The sequence below is a fragment of the Entelurus aequoreus genome, linkage group LG14 (genome assembly GCF_033978785.1).
Source record: "Entelurus aequoreus isolate RoL-2023_Sb linkage group LG14, RoL_Eaeq_v1.1, whole genome shotgun sequence".
NCBI lineage: Eukaryota > Metazoa > Chordata > Actinopteri > Syngnathiformes > Syngnathidae > Entelurus > Entelurus aequoreus.
The window spans coordinates 58752237-58774255 of record NC_084744.1 but is presented as its reverse complement, the minus strand read 5'-3'; the positions used below and the strand labels follow the sequence as shown (position 1 = coordinate 58774255).

Genomic DNA, 22019 nt, shown 5'->3' with positions numbered 1-22019 from the left:
GGGCCACACCGTGGTGCGCTCAGGGGGCCTCGCTCCAGGCTTTATTGATCCTGGCAGACCTGCCAAAAATTAACTATCGACCCGCGGCCCAGGCTGCACAGATAGCTGCACCTTACACCTCCAGGGGGGAGCAGCACTATGAGCACATCCAGGGGACATGTGACTGGCGTTCTTCCCATCCTTCCACTGAATTACAGTGTTAGAATAATTGTTTACAAATGATCACAAAAAACTTTGTGTTACCGGTATGTCAAGTAAGAAGACAAAAGCTGTCTTTGAAAACTCCACTGTGTAAGGGGGAGAGCCACATGAAGGGTTTTTGGTTTTCTCTCATGCATGGTCATCAACAGAAGGATGTTGTTCTGGCCCAAGGACTTCAAAGCGGAGAGATGGCAGGATCTGCCCAATTTCCAGACGAACTCTTTTTGAACTATTTTACGAACTCTTTTTGAACTGTGAATTGTTTACGACCTTTTCGGTGAACTTTTTGCAGCCTTTGTCCTTTGGAAACAAAAGGTGGCCATGTGGTCGGGGAGGGTCCAAAATAAAAGGAGGCGGCATGCAATCTTTTGGGAGAGCGTGCTGGAGATTGTAGAAGGATACAAAATATCCTTAAGGATATCTCCTCAACATATTGAGTCCAAATTGAATTGTGTCTCTGTTTAATTCTTTGCCTCTTGTCTTGTTTAATAGATGTCATCAGTGTTTGAACCTGACATACAGTCACCTTTCAGTGTTTCCCATAAACTGCCAAGATACCTGTGGCGGTGGGGGCGTGGCCACAATGACATCATTGAGTAATTTGCATAATTTACTACAATGATATGATTTTCTCTAAAAAGGCATAAAAAATGTATACTTACTAATTAATAATAACAGTTTTGTTTTAAACGTCCATCCATCCATCCATCCATTTTACAATATAATTACAACACTTTATGTACATATTTATACACAGACTTGAACAATAAGTTATTCACTGAAATATATTTATTAATTGTGGTTCTTAAAAAAAATATATCTTATAAAATATAAAAGCTAAAATGTCTCTTAAAGCTCTGCCCCTTTAATTAGTGCATACTAAATCATTTAACTTTAGCCTACTACTACAACCATATTATTTACCAGCAACATAAAGTGAAACAGAGGCAGAGGTGTCCTGCCACAGTCAGTAACAAATAAACAGAAAACAGTAGTGGTGGTAGATAGACACAGAGCTTCATCAAACATCTGATCCACTGAACAAAGAGCTCCAAAAATCTTGAACTTTAGACTGCCATCAGTTTTACTCCCTACACTTAACCATGTGTTTCCTACTGCCTGCAGACTTTGCACCCTTTGTTATATACACATGTTGTGTTTCTAATATAAATACATTTAATAAAGTCAAATACAAATAAGGCAACAAGAGAAGTATCCTACACTTCTCTTTTGTAAAGTAAATCTGAACAGCCGATATGGGCATCTACATCAACTATATGATTTGCCTGTGAAGCTGGACAGGACAAAAAAATTCACTTTAGACCACGACTGTGGTCAAAAGTGTACATACTAGGGGTGTAACGGTACGTGTATTTGTATTGAACCGTTTCGGTACGGGGGTTCCGGTTCGGTTCGGAGGTGTACCGAAAGAGTTTCCACACGGACATATTAAGTAGCGTAACGCACGTTGTGTAAACAATGCACACCAAGGCACAACACACGGCATGCTAGCAGCTAACGGGCTAGGATAGACTGACCATACGTCCTCTTTTCACCGGACATGTCCTCTTTTGCAGAGCTGTCAGGGCGGAGTTTCTTAATTGCCTCAAATGTCCGGCATTTTGACTTAGGGTTGCGTGTATTTTCAATGTACGTTCAGGGTTAAGAAGGGGTTAAAAACAAAACAGCGCAGCAGCTTTGTTGAGGGAGGGGCAGAGACAGAGTTATGATAAACGCGCATGCGTCGCCAGGCTCTGCTTTTTATCCATAGATTTATCACATTTAATTTTTGATTATCTATAGCAGGGGTGTCAAAAGTGTGCCCCGGAGGCCATTTGCGGCCCACAGCTAATGTTTTAAAGGCCCACGGCACATTCTAAAAATACTATTAAAATAAACAAAAACATAACAAAAGTGAAATAAAAAAGCTTAAAGGTTAAATGTAATTTAGAAAAAGTTGCAATGTTGACTAATAAAACAAAGCTGTTTTTTTTCCTTTCAAACTGTCATTGCTCAAAACATAATATTGAATCAAAATCAATGTTATTATGAATTATTGACCTATCCAAGGTTCCCATTACTTCACATCAAATATTCCACTAAGAAAAAATATTTTTGGTGGAAGATTTTGCAAATTTGGTGAATAAATAACCCCAAAAATTTATATTTTGTTGTTTTCTTACTGTACCGAAAATTAACCGAACCGTGACCTCTAAACCGAGGTACGTACCGAACCAAAATTTTTCCCTAGTACATCCACTTGTAAAGAACATAATGTCATGGCTGCCTTGAGTTTCCAATTATTTCTACAACTCTTTATTTTTTTGTGATAGAGTGATTGGAGCACATACTTGTTGGTCACAAAAAACATTCATGAAGTTTGCTTCTTTTATGAATTTATTATGGGTCTACTGAAAATGTGACTTGGTCAAAAGTAAACATACAGCAATGTTAACATTTGCTTACATGTCCCTTGGCAAGTTTCACTGCAATAAGGCGCCAAACAGCTCAATTTTTGGGAACAACAGCAACTCAGCCACCAAGTGGTAGGCCACGTAAACTGACAGAGAGGGGTATAGTGCGAAGACTTTCTGCACAGTCAGTTGCTACAGAGCTCCAAACTTCATGTGACCTTCCAATTAGCCCACGTACAGTACGCAGAGAGTGTCATGGAATGGGTTTCCATGGCCGAGCAGCTGCATCTAAGCCATACATCAACAAGTCCAATGCAAAGCGTGGGATGCAGTGGTTTAAATCACATTGCCACTGGACTCTAGAGCAGTGGAGACGCCTTCTCTGGACTGATGAATCACGCTTTTCCATCTGGCAATCTGATGGACCAGTCTGGGTTTGGAGGTTGCCAGGAGAACGCTAAATTTCGGACTGCATAGTGCCGAGTGTGAAATTTGGTGGAGGAGGATTATGGTGTGGGGTTGTTTTTCACAAGTTGGGCTTGGCCCCTTAGTTCCAGTGAAAGGAACTTTGAATGAACATTTTTGACAATTCCATGCTCCCAACCTTGTGGAAACCGTTTGGAGCGGGCCCCTTCCTCTTCCAACATGACTGCGCACCAGTGCACAAAGCAAGGCCCATAAAGACATGGATGACTGAGTCTGGTGCGAATGAACTTGACTGGCCTGCACAGAGTCCTGACCTGAACCCGATAGAACACCTTTGGGATGAATTAGAACGGAGACTGAGAGCCAGGCCTTCTCGTGTGTGACCTCACCAATGCGCTTTAGGAAGAATGGTCGAAAATTCCTATAAACACACTCCGCAACCTTGTGGACAGCCTTCCCAGAAGAGTTGAAGCTGTAATAGCTGCAAAAGGTGGACCCACATCATATTGAACCCTATGGGTTAGGAATGGGATGGCACTTCAAGTTCATATGTGAGTCAAGGCAGGTGGCCAAATACTTTTGGCAATATAGTGTACATTAAAAAAATCTAATAATCAAATGCTTATGCATTTTGATTAATCACAGGTTATTACCCGAATGCATAATGTCAATTAATTTTAAAAAAACGGCCCTCTGAAAGCAGCCATTACTGCGATGTGGCCCTAAATGAAAATGAGTTTGACACCCCTGGTGTATACCGTACAGCCTACATACCATAGGTGTCAAACTCAATTTATGTGGCCCGCGAAAGCTTGGAAAAAATGGGTTTCAATAAAATACTTTTTTTCTTTTTTTTTTTAGATTAGATTAGTTTATTTCAAAAGGGACAATGCAATTTCATAAAACACATGACTACACATGGTTAAAAAAAAGCCAGAATTAGCCAGTTTTCATCTGTAGTCCCCTGGCCATGATGTAAAACGACAGTAAAATTTAAATTTAAAAGAAAAAGAAGGACTCAATACGTCTACAATTTTGACAGAATTTTTTTTTGCATATTTTAAACTTTAATATTATCTGATCATGCCAATTATATTATAATATACTGTATTGCAAAACTATTTTGGTGAGATAAAAACAAATAAATAAAGATGACAAGTAGATATTTAACTATGATTTTATAGTTAAATATTAAATTAAATAGTTAAATATCTGCTTGTCATCTTTATTTATGATTTTAAAGCAAGTTATACATAAAAAAATCTAATAATCAAATGCATTTTGATTAGGGATGTCCGATAATGGCTTTTTGCCGATATCCGATATTCTGATATTGTCCAACTCTTTAATTACCGATACCGATATCAACCGATACCGATACTGATATATACAGTTGTGGAATTAACACATTATTATGCCTAATTTGGACAACCAGGTATGGTGAAGATAAGGTCCTTTTTTTTTTTTTAAATTAATAAAATAAAATAAGATAAATAAATTCAAAACATTTTCTTGAATAAAAAAGAAAGTAAAACAATACAAAATCAGTTACATAGAAACTAGTAATTAATGAAAATTAGTCAAATTAACTGTTAAAGGTTAGTACTATTAGTGGACCAGCAGCACGCACAATCATGTGTGCTTACGGACTGTATCCCTTGCAGACTGTATTGATATATATTGATATATAATGTAGGAACCACAATATTAATAACAAAAGGAAACAACCCTTTTGTGTGAATGAGTGTAAATGGGGGAGGGAGGTTTTTTGGGTTGGTGCACTAATTGTAAGTGTATCTTGGGTTTTTTATGTTGATTTAATAAAAAATAAAAAATAAAAATAAAAACGATACCGATAAAAAAAACGATACCGATAATTTCCGATATTACATTTTAAAGCATTTATCGGCCAATAATATCGGCCGGCCGATATTATCGGACATCTTTAATTTTGATTAATCTTTATTAATCACAGGTTATTACCAGCATGCATAATGTCAATTAATTTTAAAAAAGCAGCCATTACTGCGATGTGGCCCTCAGTGAAAATGAGTTTGACCCCCCTGGTTTATACAATCATGTGTGCTTACGGACTGTATCCCTTGCAGACTGTATTGATATATATTGATATATAATGTAGGAACCACAATATTAATAACAGAAAGAAACAACCCTTTTGTGTGAATGAGTGTAAATGGGGGAGGGAGGTTTTTTGGGTTGGTGCACTAATTGTAAGTGTATCTTGAGTTTTTTATGTTGATTTAATAAAAAATAAAAAAATGTAAAAAAACCGATACCGATAATAAAAAAAACGATACCGATAATTTCCGATATTACATTTTAAAGCATTTATCGGCCGATAATATCGGCCGGCCGATATTATCGGACATCTTTAATTTTGATTAATCTTTATTAATCACAGGTTATTACCAGCATGCATAATGTCAATTAATTTTAAAAAAGCAGCCATTACTGCGATGTGGCCCTCAGTGAAAATGAGTTTGACACCCCTGGTTTATACGATACTGCCCTAATACCATACCACTTATAATATGACAAACAAAATCCGAGGCTGTATTTCTTAGCGAGGCAGTAATGTTGATCTGTGGACAAACGAGACGAGACCAAATACTACACTCCGTTTTGCCTAAATTGCTCCAAAACGTGATGAATCCACAGTCAACTCCAATTTCTAGGAATGATCAGAGAGTAATGTGCGGCGACGTCTCGTCCACAACACTGCGGAGTGCGGATCATTAAAAAAAAAAAAAAAAAAGATTTTACTTGCTCGTCTCTCACATTAAAAAGGCGCCTGGGTTGCACATTCCCTGCGACAGGAGTGAGAGAGTGTTAGAGATGTGGAGGGCCACTGGCTTTCCTCGGGAGGAGAAATGCGTGGCGTTCCTTTCAACTGACAAATTGCAGCCTCCCCAGCCTGTCGTTAGCTTGCCTTAATAATCATGCACTGCCTGCCTTTTGCATGGGGGTGAATTGCCACTCTTGACACCTGCCTGTTCCATTTGAAAACCGCTCGGAACTTGTTACCAGCACAATGGGGCGGGCGGACAGTTTGGACGGCGGCCTCCCGGGTTGAGCGCCGCAGTTGATGGAAGACGAGGAGAGGCGAGAATAGAATGAGAAAACCAACTTCCCCCCCCGTTCACCTCAAAGCACATCCTCTGTGCACTTCTGGGAAGGCTGTCCACAAGGTTGCGGGGTGTGTTTATAGGAATTTTCCACCATTCTTCCAAAAAGCGCATTGGCTCTCAGTCTAGTTCTAATTCATCCCAAAAGGTGTTCTATCGGGGTTCAGGTCAGGACTCTGTGCAGGCCAGTCAAGTTCATCCACACCAGACTGTGTCATCCATGTCTTTATGGACCTTGCGTTGTGCACTGTCATGTTGGAAGAGGAAACTGTTCCCACAAGGTTGGGAGCGTGGAATTGTCCAAAATATTTTGGTATCCTGGAGCATTCAAAAGTTCCCTTCAGTGGAACTAAGGGGCCAAGCGCCAACTCCTGAAAAACAACCCCAAACCATAATTCTTCCTCCACCAAATTTCACACTCGGCACAATGTTTATTCAATCAATGTTTATTTATATAGCCCTAAATCACAAGTGTCTCAAAGAGCTGCACAAGCCACGACGACATCCTCGGTTCAGAGCCCACATAAGGGCAAGGAAAAACTCACAACCCAGTGGGATGTTAATGTGAATGACTATGAGAAACCTTGGAGAGGACCACAGATGTGGGTGACCCCCACCCCCTCTAGGGGAGACCGGATGCAAGGGACGTCGAGTGGGTCTAGCATAATATTGTGAAAGTCCAGTCCATAGTGGATCTAACATAATAGGGAGAATCCAGTCCATAGTGGATCTAACATAATAGGGAGAATCCAGTCCATAGTGGATCAAACATAATAGTGAGAGTCCAGTCCATAGTGGATCTAGTTAATAGTGTGAGAGTCCAGTCCATAGTGGATCTAACATAATAGTGTGAGAGTCCAGTCCATAGTGGATCTAACATAATAGTGTGAGAGTCCAGTCCATAGTGGATCTAACATAATAGTGAGAGTCCAGTCCATAGCGGATCTAACACAATAGTGAAAGTCCAGTCCATTGTGGATCTAACATAATAGTGAGAGTCCAGTCCATAGTGGATCTAACACAATAGTGAAAGTCCAGTCCATTGTGGATCTAACATAATAGTGAGAGTCCAGTCCATAGTGGATCTAACATAATAGTGAGAGTCCAGTCCATAGTGGATCTAACATAATAGTGTGAGAGTCCAGTCCATAGTGGATCTAACATAATAGTGTGAGAGTCCAGTCCATAGTGGATCTAACATAATAGTGTGAGAGTCCAGTCCATAGTGGATCTAACATAATAGTGAGAGTCCAGTCCATAGTGGATCTAACATAATAGTGAGAGTCCAGTCCATAGTGGATCTAACATAATAGTGAAAGTCCAGTCCATTGTGGATCTAACATAATAGTGAGAGTCCAGTCCATAGTGGATCTAACATAATAGTGAGAGTCCCGTCCATAGTGGATCTAGCATAATAGTGTGAGAGTCCAGTCCATAGTAGATCTAACATAATAGTGTGAGAGTCCAGTCCATAGTGGATCTAACATAATAGTGAGAGTCCAGTCCATAGCGGATCTAACATACCGGTAATAGTGTGAGAGTCCAGTCCATAGTGGATCTAACATAATAGTGAGAGTCCAGTCCATAGTGGATCTAACATAATAGTGTGAGAGTCCAGTCCATAGTGGACCTAACATAATAGTGAGAGTCCAGTCCATAGTGGGTCTAACATAATAGTGTGAGAGTCCAGTCCATAGTGGATCTAACATAATAGGGAGAATCCAGTCCATAGTGGATCTAACATAATAGTGAGAGTCCAGTCCATAGTGGATCTAGTTAATAGTGTGAGAGTCCAGTCCATAGTGGATCTAACATAATAGTGTGAGAGTCCAGTCCATAGTGGATCTAACATAATAGTGTGAGAGTCCAGTCCATAGTGGATCTAACATAATAGTGAGAGTCCAGTCCATAGCGGATCTAACACAATAGTGAAAGTCCAGTCCATTGTGGATCTAACATAATAGTGATAGTCCAGTCCATAGTGGATCTAACACAATAGTGAAAGTCCAGTCCATTGTGGATCTAACATAATAGTGAGAGTCCAGTCCATAGTGAATCTAACATAATAGTGTGAGAGTCCAGTCCATTGTGGATCTAACATAATAGTGTGAGAGTCCAGTCCATAGTGGATCTAACATAATAGTGAGAGTCCAGTCCATAGTGGATCTAACATAATAGTGTGAGAGTCCAGTCCATAGTGGATCTAACATAATAGTGAGAGTCCAGTCCATAGTGGATCTAACATAATAGTGAGAGTCCAGTCCATAGTGGATCTAACATAATAGTGAAAGTCCAGTCCATTGTGGATCTAACATAATAGTGAGAGTCCAGTCCATAGTGGATCTAACATAATAGTGAGAGTCCCGTCCATAGTGGATCTAGCATAATAGTGTGAGAGTCCAGTCCATAGTAGATCTAACATAATAGTGTGAGAGTCCAGTCCATAGTGGATCTAACATAATAGTGTGAGAGTCCAGTCCATAGTGGATCTAACATAATAGTGAGAGTCCAGTCCATAGCGGATCTAACATACTGGTAATAGTGTGAGAGTCCAGTCCATAGTGGATCTAACACAATAGTGAGAGTCCAGTCCATAGTGGATCTAACATAATAGTGTGAGAGTCCAGTCCATAGTGGACCTAACATAATAGTGAGAGTCCAGTCCATAGTGGGTCTAACATAATAGTGTGAGAGTCCAGTCCATTGTGGATCTAACATAATAGTGTGAGAGTCCAGTCCATAGTGGATCTAACATAATAGTGAGAGTCCAGTCCATAGTGGATCTAGCATAATATTGTGAGAGTCCAGTCCATAGTGGATCTAACATAATAGTGAGTCCAGTCCATAGTGGATCTAACATACTAGTGTGAGAGTCCAGTCCATAGTGGATCTAACATAATAGTGAGAGTCCAGTCCATAGTGGATCTAACATAATAGTGAGAGTCCAGTCCATAGTGGATCTAACATAATAGTGTGAGAGTCCAGTCCATAGTGGATCTAACATAATAGTGAGAGTCCAGTCCATAGTGGATCTAACATAATAGTGAGAGTCCAGTCCATAGTGGGGCCAGCAGGAGACCATCCCGAGCGGAGACGGGTCAGCAGCGCAGAGATCTCCCCAACCGATGCATAGGCGAGCGGTCCACCCCGGGTCCCGACTCTGTTCGACATGTACTGTTCTCCAAACCCAGACTGGTCCATCAGGTTGCCAGATGGAAAAGCGTGATTCATCAGTCCAGAGAAGGCGTCTCCACTGCTCTAGAGTCTGGCGGCGACGTGCTTTACACCACTGCATCCCACGCTTTGCATTGGACTTGTGATGTATGGCTTAGACGCAGCTGCTCGGCCATGTAAAACCCATTCCATGAAGCTCTCTGCGTACTGTGCGTGGGCTAATTGGAAGGTCACGTGACGTTTGGAGCTCTGTAGCAACTGACTGACTGGCCTACCACTTGGTGGCTGAGTTGCTGTTGTTCCCAAACTCTTCCATTTTCTTATAATAAAGCCCACGGTTGACTTTGGAATATTTAGGAGCGAGGACATTTCACGACTGGATTTGTTGCGCAGGTGGCATCCTGTGAGAGTTCCACGCTGGAAATTACTGAAAGCGGCCCATTCTTTCACAAATGTTTGTAGAAACAGTCTCCATGCCTAAGTGCTGGATTGTACACACCTGTGGCCGGGCCAAGTGATTAGGACACCTGATTCTCATCATTTGGATGGGTGGCCAAATACTTCTGGCAACATAGTGCATGAGTGGTGGAAAAGCGGCGTCAGGCTGCCTGGATGGCGAGGCGTCGTTAGCCACGAGGCGCTCCATTAGTTCACCTGACAGGAGACACTTTATGCGGAGCGCACAGCTGGCTAGTTAGGTGAAAAGCGGCGTGCGCACCAGACTTGAAACCTACGGCCGGACATCTGTCTTGCCATTAAGAATTCACAACCGTGTCAGGGAGCGAAGAAGCGCTGATTTAAGAGAATTGTTGTGTGCCCCATAAACGTATGCAGAGTCATTTCCACTCAAAGCCTCTTCTCTTCCATTTAGCACAAAACAGTCTGGAGTGTAGTACGGCATTTATTCTACCATTCCATTTGAGAGGGGGAAATAAATGGACTTATTCTATTCCACTTTGTTATACAACCTGTCACTTCTGTTACGTGGTCCCTGCAATGTAATTATGGTTTTATTTTAACTGTATGTACAGCACAGGCCAAAAGTTTGGACACACCTTCTCTTTCAATGGATTTTCTTTATTTTCATGATTATTTACATTATAATAAATAAAGTACCAATGATTGTCACACACACACACTAGGTGTGGTGAAATTTGTCCTCTGCATTTGACCCATCCCCTTGTTCACCCCCTGGGAGGTGAGGGGAGCAGTGAGCAGCAGAGTTGGCCACACCCAGGAATCATTTTTGGTGATTTAACCCCCAATTCCAACCCTTGATGCTGAGTGCCAAGCAGGGAGGTAATGGCTCCCATTTTTATAGTCTTTGGTATGACTCGGCCGGGGTTTGAACTCACAACTAGGGCTGCAACTAACAACTAATTTGATAATCGATTAATCTGTCGATTATTACTTCGATTAATCATCGGATAAAAGAGACTATACTATTCTTTCCAGTATTTTATTGGGGAAAAAAACAGCATACTGGCACCATACTTATTTTGATTATTGTTTATCAGCTGTTTGTAAATGTTGCAGTTTATAAATAAAGGTTTATAAAAAAATAAAAATAAAAAATAAAAATTTTAATTAAAAAATTGTCCCCGCGCATGCGCATAGCATAGATCCAACGAATCGATGACTAAATTAATCGCCAACTATTTTTATAATCGATTTTAATCGATTAGTTGTTGCAGCCCTACTCACAACCTACCGATCACAGGGCGGAGACACTAACCACTAGGCCACTGAGTAGGGTTATTGCCGATAACAATATTTTGGTACCGGTACCAAAATGTATTTCGGTACTTTTCTGTATTTTTCTAAACAAAAGGGGACCACAAAAAATGTCATTATTGGCTTTATTTGAACAAAAAATCTTACATACGGTACATTAAACATAAATACTTAAAATAGTGAACATACAAGACAACTTGTCTTTTAGTAGTAAGTAAACAAACAAAGACTCCTAATTAGTCTGCTGTCTATTGTGTCCTTTATCATTCTATTATTTTGTCAAAATGTTTAAGGACAAGTGGCAGAAAATGGATTATTAATCTACTTGTTCATTTACTGTTAATATCTGCTTATTTTCTGTTTCAACATGTTCTATCTACACTTCTGTTAAAATGTAATAATCACTTGTTCTTCTGTTTGGATACTTTACATTAGTTTTGGATGATACCACAAATGTGGGTATCAATCCGATACCAAGTAGTTACAGGATCAGAAATTATTGGTAGGGATGATGTTCGAAACCGGTTCTCCCGGTTGTTCGATAAGAAAAGAACCGTTCGATAAGAAAAGAACCGATTCCATGGACTCAAATCCCTTTTTGAGAACCGGTTTCCATTATCAAGGCCACTTTAGTAAAGAGAAAGAGTTGTTTTTTATTCGAATCCCTGGGAACGAATCCCGTCCCACAAGAAATGCCCTGTGGGACATCACAGGAAATGACGTAGCCCAGTCATTAGACTGAGCTACGTCATTTCCTGTGATGTCACACAAGCAGCAAAAATAATGGACCGGAAAAAACGCCTCAAGGCATGGCTATTCACCTATAGTGATCACAGAGACAGGTTGTTTTTGTGTTACTGTATATATTTGTTTTTCTGAAAAATCCCACTTAATATACTTTGGGTAACAACAGTCAATATTTATTTATTTAATTTTTTTAGGGGGGGTAACAGTCAATATTTATTTATTTATTTTATTTCATTTTTTTCTTATAAAATAAAAGTGAGCTTTTGTTAAACCAAATATTGTGTTTTTTCCATATACAACAACCTATCTGGATTCGATAAGACAATCGATAAGAGAATCGATAAGAGAATCGGTTCGATAAGAGGATTCGATAATGGGCTCGAACTCGATAATTTCTTATCAAACATCATCCCTAGAAATTGGTCATATTCAAAGTCATCATGTGTCTTGGGACGTATTTCCTGAGTTTATAAACATAAAAACAAAAAAACAAAAGAAGATTTTGTGATGCAAAAAAATATCAATGTAATCATAGTAGTATCAACCAGATACACTCCTGTACTGGTATCATTACAGTGGATGTTAGGTGTCGATCCACCAATGGCATTTGTTTATATTGTAGCGTCCCGGAAGGGAATTTGTTCTGTAGTGTTTATGTTGTGTTGCCGTGCAAATATTCCCCGAAAATGTGTTTGTCATTGTTGTTTAGTAGCACATGTTGATGACAGTGTCGGCGTTGTTCATACGGCCAACCCTTAGTGATGAGCTTCAAGCAGGTGACTACCTCTTGAAGCTCATGGAGAGAATGCCAAGAGTGTGCAAAGCGGTAATCAGAGGAAAGGGTGCCTACTTTGAAGAAACTAGAATACAAAACATGTTTTCAGTTATTTCACCTTTTTTTTTTTGTTAAGTACATAACTCCACATGTGTTCATTCATAGTTTTGATGTGACAATCTACAATGTAAATAGTCATGAAAATAAAGAAAACGCATTGAATGAGGAGAAGGTGTGTCCAAACTTTTGGCCTGTACTGTATTATTAAAGCTGAATTTATGTAACTGAATTTTTTGAACACATTATTTTTAACAATTTAATGTATTATTTATTTATTAGTTAACATCAAATTATGCTGACAATTTCATTGAAAAAAAATTGTCAGCAAAATGCCTGGTTTTTCTTTTATTTATTTATTGTATACATATTTGGTGTGTAAAAATTCAGTGTCAAAGAGCAAGACTCACTTCCGGTAAATTAAGACTGAAGCAATAGACCCTGCCTCAGAACCAGCCAATGAGGTGTCAAGTTCGAAGTCACGTGACCCAGCAGATTTGCTCACATTTTCAGTAGACCCATAATAAATTCATAAAAGAAGCAAACTTCATGAATGTTTTTTGTGACCAACAAGTATGTGCTCCAATCACTCTATCACAAAAAAAATAAAGAGTTGTAGAAATGATTGGAAACTCAAGACAACCATGACATTATGTTCTTTACTAGTGTATGTACACTTTTGACCACGACTGTATCAGTGTGTATATATATATATATACACACTGCAAACGATATACCTGCAAATAAGACTCAGAATTGTGATAATGAAAAAAAATATAACAACTGGATTACAGCTCAATTCTAAATGTTCCAATAAAAATGTGGTTGTATCAACAACAATTAGTATTTATTAACACACACAAAAGTACCAAAAATGGGTACAGTTGAGTACTGGTATTGGCTCTCAGGTACCGGGAATTGGTATCGTATCAGTTCAAATATGAACGTGCCCATCCATGAGCAAGCCTTAGATGACATATTAATTTGTACATTATTTTGGAGTTTTTAATCGAATAATTTGAATGAAATGTGACTTGTTTATCACTGGTGAGGAGCGATCACATTACATTCATTCTACGACTGACTTTTATCTGTACCTGTCCCTTCAACCATTGATTGACAGTGGGAGCGCCAACAGCTATTGGGCAAACGCATTGAACGCATACAAGCCGACTGTTACTGTTCACCCAGACACGCCATGCTTTCCAAACAAAAGCAGACATTGATGTCACTAAATGTTCAATACGTCTGCGACCCGATTGTCTCGGGCCATCCTACTCTTTTAGCTGGCCAGCGGACTCAGCCGTATCGATTTGCCATGCTGCTGTCACTACGGATACCTCTTAGCACACCTTCAGTGGCAATCAGCCTTGTTCTGAGGGGCATAAACTACCCGGTGCTATGCAACAACACATATTAGGCTACAGTGCCACCTAGTGGCAATATCTGCTCACTACAAACAAGTATAATTGGGGTTATATGCATCTGCTTACTTTTTCTCAAGTAAGCATGTAAAAGAACTATTTTCTAATTACATTTCAGATATATTTTGAACATAAATGAATACATACAGAAATAATAACCATATAATGCCATCGAAGGAGTTCAACACAACAATTTAAGAAAAAGAGGAATAGAAGAATAGATAGATTTTCAAAAATGTATGGGCACTAGGGTTGCAAAATTCCGGAAATATTCAAAGTTGGAAACTTTCCATGGGAATTAATGGGAATATATGGGAATTAGGGGGAAATTAATGGGAATAAACATTGAATGCAACATGATTATTAGCTAAAACAACCTGATTTAATGCAAATTCAGTAGAATTTCAACCCCGCACTGTGCATTCCTCACATCACATGTGCAGTGCATTCTTCCATCACATGCACAGATAATTCCCAGCATGCTACACACTACAGGCCACACTAGTATTTGGCCCAAGGACTTCATCCAGTCAGGTAGGTGTTGATGATATTACTGGGGTAAATATATTTGATCTATGGTATTTAAGTGTAATAGAGGTGTAATTGCTTGTTACTGTATGACTGTAGACTACTCCAGGTGACTTCCACTCAAGCTAGCTAGCTGTTCTTGTACTTGTTAAATGATTTCGGGGCCAATATCTCTTAGCTAGCTAGGTTTATGTACCACCACAGTCTCATAATGAACCGCAGTGTTTCCACCAAAATATTTGTTAGTTAAGGTGGTGTCTCTCCAGGGGGAGTCGCGGACGGAGAAGGGGCTGGGTGGGTGTAAGGAACAGTGTCATTTGGCCTGTCGCCACCATTTCCGTAAAGTAAAAACAAAACACAAAACAGTCCTCGTTACCTGAGATACCATGTATGTCATTATTTTTGACTTAGTAAATATTGACTTACTAAGACAAAATAATGACTAAGTCAAATTAATGGCTTACTGTAAATAAGCGTTTGGGGGGGGGAAAAAAGAGTTAAAAGTGGGGCCACATGCTGACATATGCTCAACTCATCATGCTTAATTTATTACAGCATTTGGGAAGCCTGTAGTTGATTTTTTATTATGTAAATGTTATATTTTTATCAACATGTGATCGCAGGGACCCTGCCAATCAAAACTAGGCTGCTACATTACTAATGATTAATGTAACTATAACTGAAAAAAATAGAACAATAGCAATAGGAGAGACTATTCATCCCTGAACACCTTGGAGTTCATGTAGGCTTTATGATGCACTTACATTATTATATCAACTATCAGAGACACAGAAAAAGGTCAAGTGAAATAACTTAGTTGTTAACTGTAGGTCAATAATGCTTGAGAAGCTGGATAGGACAAAAAATAAAAAATAATAATCAAAAAATTGTCAAAATTCCCAAACGTGGTAAATTTCCACCCCTTTTCAACCCTAATGGGGACCCACTGAATTTCCCAGAGACCCACTGAGGTGTGTGTGCATTTACCTGGACCTCGCTTGTCCCAGCCACAGACCATGGTGCCCATGCTGAGTCCCATGCCCTTGTACTGGTACACCATGTTGGCGAGCAGCTTGGAAGCAGCCGCCACCGAGATGCGCTCTTTGTTGCGGAGCTCGTAGACGCGGCACTGGCGGGCCAGCAGGCGCTCCCAGAAGCTGCAGTCTGCGGCACCCCCGGCCATGGTGCCCAGCAGGTAGGGGTTGATCTCGATCACCTTCTTGACCGTCTGCGAGGCGATGTAGGAGCCCGCCGTGGCCCGAGAGTCCACCGCCACGATGACGCCATGCTCGAACTGGAACGGCAGCACATTATAATTAATTTGTACGTTTTGTTTTTTTCTGAATGAGAGTCAGATAGTACATGATAGAGTTTGCGTTACAGACTATACAAATGATATCAATTTGGCTGACGATAAAGCTTTTAATTCTAATGCAATTCCTCGTCCGTTCCCTATCCGGATGTACGGAAACAACAGGTAGGAACTGAAGTGCACGACTGTATAAATAAAATAAATAACAAAATAAAACAAAAGTGCTACTTTAAAATAATAATTCAAGCACCCCCCGTGACATCGAAAGGGATAAGCGGTAGAAAATGGATGGATGGATTATTTATATAATAATTACTGCATAACATAAATTAATTTCCATACTTAAATAAGAACGGACCAAATAAATGTTACACAGACGAGCCGCAGTCTAGTCATTAATAATATAAGACGGCCTCTAAAAAGTTTCACTTTCACTATTATACTGCGCAGATATAGACTTCGTACAAATTGAAATTATTAGATATAGTTATTCAAGAGCGAAACAAAAAGGTAATCAATTTAACACACATTGCATAACGGTATCAACGATTACGTTTGGTTGCGCCGTGTTGCCGTTTCGCTGTTGATTCTCTGCATGGAGTGAGAAGAGAAAGTAAAAATGAAGAAATTGTCGATAAAACCAGAAGTCACCTCGACAGTATGGCAGTTTTTGGATTTTTTTATACGGACCGTGGTGCTCATCTTTTCTTAATAAATAATAATAATAAATAATGAAATAAATAACAAAATATAACAAAAAATATTTTAAAATAATTTGATCCAATACTATTTATATAATAATTACTGCATAACGTAAATTCATTTCCATACTTAGATGTAAGCACAAGTTAACACTTGCAGGGCATTACTGCCTGACGCACCTCCGACAGTGCCATGAATGCCATACTTAAATAAGAACGGACCATATAAATGTTACACAGACGAGTCGTAGTCTAGTCATTAATAATATAACACGGCCTCTAAGAAGTTTCACTTTCACTATTATACTGCACAAATTGAAACTATATTAGATATAGTTATTCAAGAGCGAAACAAAATGGTAATCAATTTGCCAAGCATTTCACAAAGATGTTCCAAATTTGATCGGCTCTGATAAAGCTTGGCCGACACAACGGTATCAATATATAATCGCAACAGACACGTTATCTGGTAACCAAGCAAAACAGGAAATGGCGAGTGAGCAATAGGAGGAACACGTTAATCAGCCAATCGCGTAACGGTATCAACGATTACGTTTGGTTGCGCCGTGTTGCCGTTTCGCTGTTGATTCTCTGCAAGGAGTGAGAAGAGAAAGTAAAAATGAAGAAATTGTCGATAAAACCGGTAGTCACATCAACCGTATGGCAGTCTATTGGATTTTTTCCAAACGGACTATGGTGCTTCAGCCCTTTCAACCCTTGTCCGTTCCTACGGAAACAACAACAGGTAGGAACTAAAGTGCACGACTGTATAAATAATAGGAACTAAAGTGCACGACTGTATAAATGAAATAAATAACAAAATATAACAAAAGTGCTCCTTTAAAATAATAATTTGATCCAATATCATTTCAATAATTATTACTGCATAACAAATTCACGTTAATCAGCTAATCACGTAACAGTATCAACGATTACGTTTGGTTGCGCCATGTTGCTGTTTCGCTGTTGATTCTCTGCATGGAGTGAGAAGAGAAAGTAAAAATTAAGAAATTGTCGACAAAACCGGAAGTCACCTCGACCGTAAATTCATTTCCATTCTTAAATAAGAACGGACCATATAAATGTTACACAGACGAGTCGTAGTCTAGTCATTAATAATATAACACGGCCTCTAAGGAGTTTCACTTTCACTATTATACTGCACAAATTGAAACGATATTATATATAGTTATTCAGGAGCGAAACAAAAAGGCAATCAATTTAACAAGCATTTCACAAAGATGATAAAGCACTTTATGGATGCTAACATGCTAACAGGGAAACAATGGTGTCCAGTCCGAGATGATTTATTAAATCCTGCTTGGGTAAAACATGAATAATGTTATTAAGTCATATTTAAATAGATAAAATAGCGACTAGATAATTATATGACTTACTTTAAAGGCTAAAGTAGTAGTTCCATGCAGAAACTCGATTTTCCTCTCCAGGCCGTCCTCGTCCGCGGCGCACAGCGGGTTTCTAACGGGAAAGCTCTGGTCGTTCCCGGCCGTGGCTCCGAACCCCAGCTCGCTCAGTCCGGCCCCGCAGCCGAAAGAGGAGCTTTGCCGGCCACCGAAGGAAAAATCCGCAAACTCACTGTTCAACACACTAGCCAGCGCCATCTTTTGGAAAGTGTCCGGCGAGCGAGCGACTTCCGCGGTTAAAGGAGTCGGCGGTGTGGTGTCGTGCTCGCAGCGCCCCCTGCAGCTCTGGAGGAGTATCGACCCATCAACTCCAGGGCGTCGTTATTGCCTATGTAAGTGACTTATGTCCAAAATATATTTTCATTTTATATAGTATAACAATAGTTACTTATATATATATATATATATATATATATATATATATATATATATATATATATATATATATATATATATATATATATACATATATACATATATATATATATATATACATATATATATATATATATATATATATATATATATATATATATATATATATATATATATATATATATATATATATATATATATATATATATATATATATATATATATATATATATATATATATATATATATATATATATATATATATATATATATATATATATATATATTGTAGCTGTTTTGGCCACAAAAAAATAAGAGTTGTAGAAATTATTGGAAACTCAAGACAGCCATGACATGATGTTCTTTACAAGTGTATGTAAACGTTTGATCGCGACTGTATGTATCAATATATTTACTGTATGTTTGTGCCAAAGTAAAGTGTGTAAAGGAGTATTGATAATATACTGCAGTAAGACCAGTGCATTAATATTTGTATATAAAAATAATAATTACAAGAAGAGTAAATGTGAAAGCAGGACCTGACCCCCCTCCAGGCATCTTTTCTTTGAACTGTTTTGTAACCAAAGGCGACGGCTGTTTACGACCCCCGTCCCTTTAGAATCAGCTGTTGCCATGCAATCAGGGAAAGTCCAAATAAAAGACGTTTCTCCTCAATTGAGCTAAATTGAATTATGTCTCTGTTTAATTCCTTGCTTCTTGTCTTGTTTAATCAATTTCATCAGTGTTTGAACCTGACAGTAAATAAGTGCCATTTCCTCCCACCCCTTTTTGGATTTAAAAAAATGTAACCTTTATATGTCATTTTAATTTTGCATGGGTTTTCATTGTAAAGTATTTGTTTCTATTTTTGTACTTTACTGTAATGTTGTTAGGATTATTTCCTATTTATTTTTGCTTTGTTTTTAACATGCTTTGACTACCATATAACAACACAGAGTTCCCTATATGTCCCAAGTCTAAGTCTATAGGCCAGTCCAGCACCACAGGGGACAGTGAGAATATTAGGGGGACATTTGGCATTATATACTTATCAGTGGCAGAGCAGGAAGAGGCTAGGAATATCAATGTCATCGAAGTACCCCGTCATTCGTCAGGGTTGTCGATCCACAAGACAGCGGATGTATGCCAAATGATGGTGAGATCTGGAGAAAGGTGGTCATTAACGATTAAAAACTCAATAAAATTCCCTTTGATTTCCAGGTTGATTTCGTCTCCATCCAAGGTTGAAGCGGATAAATCAAGTGATGTTGCATCCTTCAAAGTAAGGAATACTCCTCAGAAGAAAAAAAAATATCCCAGTGAGATGCTGCAATCCGTTATTTAGGACAACCAATTTCACTCGGGCAGTTCCTGCTTCAGACAAAGTTTTTGCAACTCCAACAAACTCACCCTTTTTATAGCACTCCCAAATGTCACAGCTGGCAGGAGAGAAAAAAAAGTAGGGATTTCTCAGTTGACAAGCGTGAAACTGATATAACGGGACGCCTCTTTTTGCAAACCATCCATTTTTTTTTTTTTTTTTTTGCAAAGCGTTACGCATTTATGTTCATTGCTTTCTGTTTGTTTTTAAAGTGAAGGTACAACATGTAGCGGCAGAGGCTACTTTCATTTTTTATTTTTTTTCTAAATACTGAACTCAGTCTGGAGAAAACGATAGTGTTGGAATTTGAGTCACCCCCATTCATTAATCATTATGCTGGAATATGGATCGTACATTAATGTAAAACTTGCACAAAATAAACAAACGTTTAATGAACATGAGGTATTATTAAAACACTGTATTAGGATTACCGTAAATCTGCAAGATGTGAAACTGATTTAGCCATTTTGACTTTGCCTTTCTGGAATGATTTGTTTAAATTCGCATTAAGATAAAAAAATGGCACCGTTTTTTGTTTAGTTTTTTTACGACATGTTTTTTAGCTGTTTTTGTTTTGGCTAATTATCAATCAAATCTTGGGGAATAATTAAGAGTACTAAAGCCCTTGAATTGATATCCTTGTTAAAAAACATTTAAAGTAAGTGGCCCTTGTTTTTGTTTTTTTTGTTTTTGTTTTTTTTTTCATTTTATTTGTTTACACTATTATTACTCTATCTGTATTTACTTTTGTTTTCTTTCCTTTACTTGACTTTTGTGTGAATTATAAATGTATGTATGTTGTTCAATCAAAAAAATAAAATAAAATAAAAAACTATTATTAAAAAACTGCTACTTCCGGTTCCGGTTTGAGAATATGAAAACACATTCGTATTGCTGATTGATTGATTGATTGAGACTTTTATTAGTAGGTTGCACAGTAAAGTACATATTCCGTACAATTGACCACTAAATGGTAACACCCGAATACGTTTTTCAACAAGTTGTTGCTGTCTTTCACTTTTTGTTGATATGTGTGTGGTCCTGATTGTGCCATGTGTAAAATAATTACCGTTTGGGCTCAAAATATATTTTAGCCAGAGCCGTAGTAATTATCCCAACTTTTACATTGAAAATAAAACTTCCGGTGTCTGCAAATGAAAACAAAGATGTGAAACTGATTTACGTCCGACGCCATTTTGACTCTGCTTTTCTAGACTGGCTTGTTTAAATTCGCATTTAGATCCAAAATGGCGCCATATTTTTTTTTACAACGCAGTGTTGGCCATATGTTGCCAACCTGGCGATTTGTTTTTGTTTTAGCTAATTATCAATCAAATCTTGGAGAATTATTAAGATGACAAAAGCCTTTAAATTGATATCCTTGTTAAAAAACATTTAAAGTGATTTCGGTGGCCCTTTTTGTCTTTTTTAAAAAAAAACTATTATTACTCTACCTGTATTTCCTTTTCTTTTCTTTTCTTGATGTTGAAAGTGCCTTGACTTTTGTGTGAATTATAAATGTATGTGTGTTGTTCAATTATCTAAAAAAAAATTATAAAAATAAAAAGCTTTAAAACTGCTACTTTCGGTTCCGGTTTGAGAATCTGACAACACATTCGTATTGGTCTGTCTTTTACTTTTTGTTGATATGTGCGTGGTCCTCGTTGTGCTACGTGTAAAATAATTACTATTTATTATTATTAAACTATTAAATACATTTTAGACAGAGCCACAGGCACACTCGTGCCGTGGTAATTATCCCAACTTTTACATTGAAAATAAAACTTCCGGTGTCTGCAAATGAAAACAAAGACGTGAAACTGATTTACCCAACGCCATTTTGACTCTGCTTTTTCTCGACTGGCTTGTTTAAATTCGCATTTAGATCCAAAATGGCGCCATTTTTATATTTACAACGCAGTGTTGGCCATATGTTGCCAACCTGGCGATTTGTTTTTTTTTGTTTTAGCTATTTAGCGATTTAGAGATTTTACAGGCCACATAAAATAAAATAAAAACATGTTAAAAGTGTCAAGCGATTTTTTTTTTCTGGTCTGTTTTTTTTTCCTGGAGAAATTACGCATTTGCGTTTCCGGTCTCAGTCAAAAAGCCCTTGTTTAAAGAAACACTCACAGTGTAATAAATATATTTTTTATTCATTTCCATGTCAAAACTATCATTCTTCGCTTGTAAGAGTTAA

The 22019-nt window shown here is 38.2% G+C and overlaps 1 protein-coding gene across 1 annotated transcript in view; it reads right to left on the bottom strand.

Annotated features, from left to right (window-relative positions):
- LOC133665134 (proteasome subunit beta type-5-like) overlaps nucleotides 1-18312 on the bottom strand; it is an 18837-nt gene extending 525 nt beyond the window's left edge. The window contains exons 1-2 of the mRNA XM_062070359.1: nucleotides 18037-18312; nucleotides 15614-15920 (exon numbers count right to left, since the gene is read on the bottom strand). Of these exons, the coding sequence (XP_061926343.1) occupies nucleotides 15614-15920; nucleotides 18037-18261 (532 nt within the window). The 5' untranslated portion in view covers nucleotides 18262-18312. The remainder of the gene's footprint in view (nucleotides 1-15613; nucleotides 15921-18036) is intronic.
- Between the last annotated feature and the right edge of the window lie 3707 nt (nucleotides 18313-22019).